The sequence below is a fragment of the Aegilops tauschii genome, chromosome 3 (assembly GCF_002575655.3).
Source record: "Aegilops tauschii subsp. strangulata cultivar AL8/78 chromosome 3, Aet v6.0, whole genome shotgun sequence".
Taxonomy (NCBI): domain Eukaryota; kingdom Viridiplantae; phylum Streptophyta; class Magnoliopsida; order Poales; family Poaceae; genus Aegilops; species Aegilops tauschii.
Window position 1 is genome coordinate 51,558,718 of NC_053037.3, and position 2,976 is coordinate 51,561,693.

General features: G+C 42.5%; 1 protein-coding gene across 1 annotated transcript; it reads left to right on the forward strand.

Moving 5' to 3' along the window:
• Positions 1-1,802: 1,802 nt before the first annotated feature.
• LOC109756873 (alpha-amylase inhibitor 0.19) lies at positions 1,803-2,477 on the forward strand. The gene has a single exon (XM_020315710.4). It carries the CDS (start codon positions 1,867-1,869, stop codon positions 2,329-2,331), a length of 465 nt encoding a protein of 154 aa, XP_020171299.1. The 5' UTR covers positions 1,803-1,866; the 3' UTR covers positions 2,332-2,477.
• Positions 2,478-2,976: the final 499 nt, after the last annotated feature.

Sequence of the window (2,976 nt, forward strand, 5' to 3'; positions counted from 1 at the left end):
CGTATGGATGTGGATGCATACTTACTGTGATCCTAGGAAAGTATGTTTGGACATATCCAAGGTCTGGATTATCCTTTTTAATCTTCTTTTTCATACCAGGTTAATTGCCTTAAGTGGTGGTTAGCATGACACGATTAAGATAAATTATGATTAGGGTAATCTGCTCCGTTAGAGTAACCCTCTAACCCATTATTGCCATTCTTATAACTATAGTGTGTCTTGCTAATTAACTAGGCCCCAATCTTCGTACTCATCTTGCAAAATTCGGTTAGTTTTCTAGCCTTTTCTCATATGATTATGTTGGTTGCCAACATGAGGAGGGCTTTGCTCATGACCGAGGATTGGGGCCTATAATTGTGTGGGTTGGGCTGAAAAGAATGCTATGTGTTGATTTGTGTGTAAATGATTTCCAACGGCTCCCGACACATTTTTTGGGGAAAAACTTTCGATCTATTCCTTTTCAATTATGGTAGTACAAAGAAGACCAGAAATAATAAAAATTATATTCAGGTCTGTAGACCATTTAGTGACGACTATAAACACTGAAGCCTAGTAGAGGCATCTAGAAAACATTGTTAGTGGCGCAGACTGGAGAAGCCGCTAGTATGAAACCACTCATAAGGCTCACTAGTGGCGCCGGCTTCTAACGCCGATAGAAACACAATATTACTGGCGTCGGTGGCCAACGACACTGATAACTTTGGTACTGTTGGCGCGGGTCGACCGACACGACATGTACTTATTGTTTTCGTGGCGTTCATAAAAAAAGCCACTATAAAATATGACCGAAATATAAAAATAATAATTGTGTTGTATATGAAGTCTCGTTACATTGAAAATTGTGTTGCATATGAAATCACATTACATTACATTATATAATCGCATTGCATATGAAATCACATTACATTATATAATCTGAAACACATATGAAATCACATTACATTATATAATCTGAAACACATATGAAATCAAATTGCATATGAAATCATATTGCATTGCATATGAAACCACAAGGCTTTTGCCGTGTGCTTTTGGCACACGACAGATGTTCAAATCCGGTAGTGAACTTTGTCTTGTTGCATATTTGGACTGCGTCTTTTTAAACAGAAAACATCACACGTAATTTCTTTTCCACCGAACTCCATTGGCCTCGTCGATATGTGCATTCTCTTCTTTTCCAATCTTGCATATGCATTGGCTATATTCTCTTGCTTCTTGAGCACTCCCATTTAATGATTTCCTCATGCAAAGGTGGACATATGGTGCCAAGATGAATCTTGCATTGCTAGTTTTCTTTGCGTGATCTAATATAGAATCCTCTAACAAACTATGGGTTTTACTCAGCACTTGAAAAGCTGGCAATTATGCAAACACATCAGCACGACACTGTTGGAAGTTGCAAACAAAATTAGTTGTGACATGTCAATATAATATATACAAGCCCACAAGCCACTCACGCAGATGGTATGATGGACAGCTAGGGTTTTATGTCCGGTCCGTCGACCTCTTTGCATTTCCCTTGCCATATATATGAACCAAAAATGTAGCTAATTTTGTCGATATGGTAACCATCCTAGCTTTTTAGTAGTGAGATTAACAAACTATGGGTTGTAATCACAATGTTTAGATGCATGCCAAAATACATCACCGCACTGGATCAAGAACAACGACGTGGAAGCCCAATCTATAGGCACTAGACACAAGCCACCCACGCAGATCATGAACGGCTTATGTCTGTTTCCTTGCACCTTTTTAGCTTTATCTAGCTATATAAACCGTCCAGAGATCAAGAGTGTAGTTATCCATATGCACAACTGATTAAGATAGTACTAAATTAGAGGCAGAAAGTCTGTGCATAGAGGAAGAATGTCGATGAAGACCGTGTTCTCGGTGCTCCTACTATGTATGCTCGTGGCGACACCCATAGCAGCCGAGTACGACGCATGGAGCGTTAACAGTGGTCCTTGGATGTGCTATCCGGGGCAGGCCTTCCAGGTGCCCGCGCTCCCTGCCTGTCGTCCATTGCTGAGGCTCCAGTGCAATGGCAGCCAGGTGCCCGAGGCTGTCCTAAGGGACTGCTGCCAGCAGCTCGCCCACATCAGCGAGTGGTGCAGGTGCGGGGCCCTCTACAGCATGTTGGACAGCATGTATAAGGAGCATGGCGCGCAGGAGGGACAGGCAGGGACAGGAGCGTTCCCACGCTGCCGGAGGGAGGTGGTGAAGCTGACGGCGGCGAGCATCACAGCGGTTTGCAGGCTACCCATCGTCGTTGATGCGTCCGGAGATGGAGCGTATGTCTGCAAGGATGTGGCCGCATACCCAGACGCCTAGTCAAGCAAATGAGTAGCTACTATGTTGTGTCATGCACCTGCCTCTTAATTTGTGGGAGTGCGCACAAACTAAATAAAATGGTGTATGTGCCTATGCGAAATGCATTGGTAATGAATAAAAGTGAAGTTCCCTGTTTGATCGAGAAATTTCAATCCAACATACAAAAGAATAAGTAGACGCATCCCTTGTGATCGATCTTGTGGAGCCTTTGGCTATACCGCAGCCAGGTGTTGTTTTTGTAAGAGTGGAAGCATCCGGGTGCTGGTAGAGGGCGTTGCATCAGCTAGTAATATGCACAATCTCAGGGAGAGAGAAATTCGCTAGCACCGGTGCAAAATGATGTGACAATTGATGTGAACTTAAAAAACAAATAGGTACATTGTATAGTTTATTCCGTGGTATAAAACTAGAAGTAACCAAAATCTTAGAAAATATATGTTTCCATCTTTGCATCTGATTTAAATGCATTTATGCACCTGTTTTCATGCACAACTGCCATCATGTTGTCCGATTTCTTTGTGATATATGCACCCCGTTTATCCTTTCTCGTGTTCACTAATGTGTGTTTTTAGAGAAAAGGAGCCAGCCGAACCCAAGAAGTGCTCAAACCTAGCCCGACTTTCAATTAACAAAGCCATCAACCGG

Coding starts and splice junctions, on each gene's coding strand:
- LOC109756873 (XM_020315710.4), top strand. CDS start 1,867: ATGTCGATGAAGACCGTGTTCTCGGTGCTCCTACTATGTATGCTCGTG.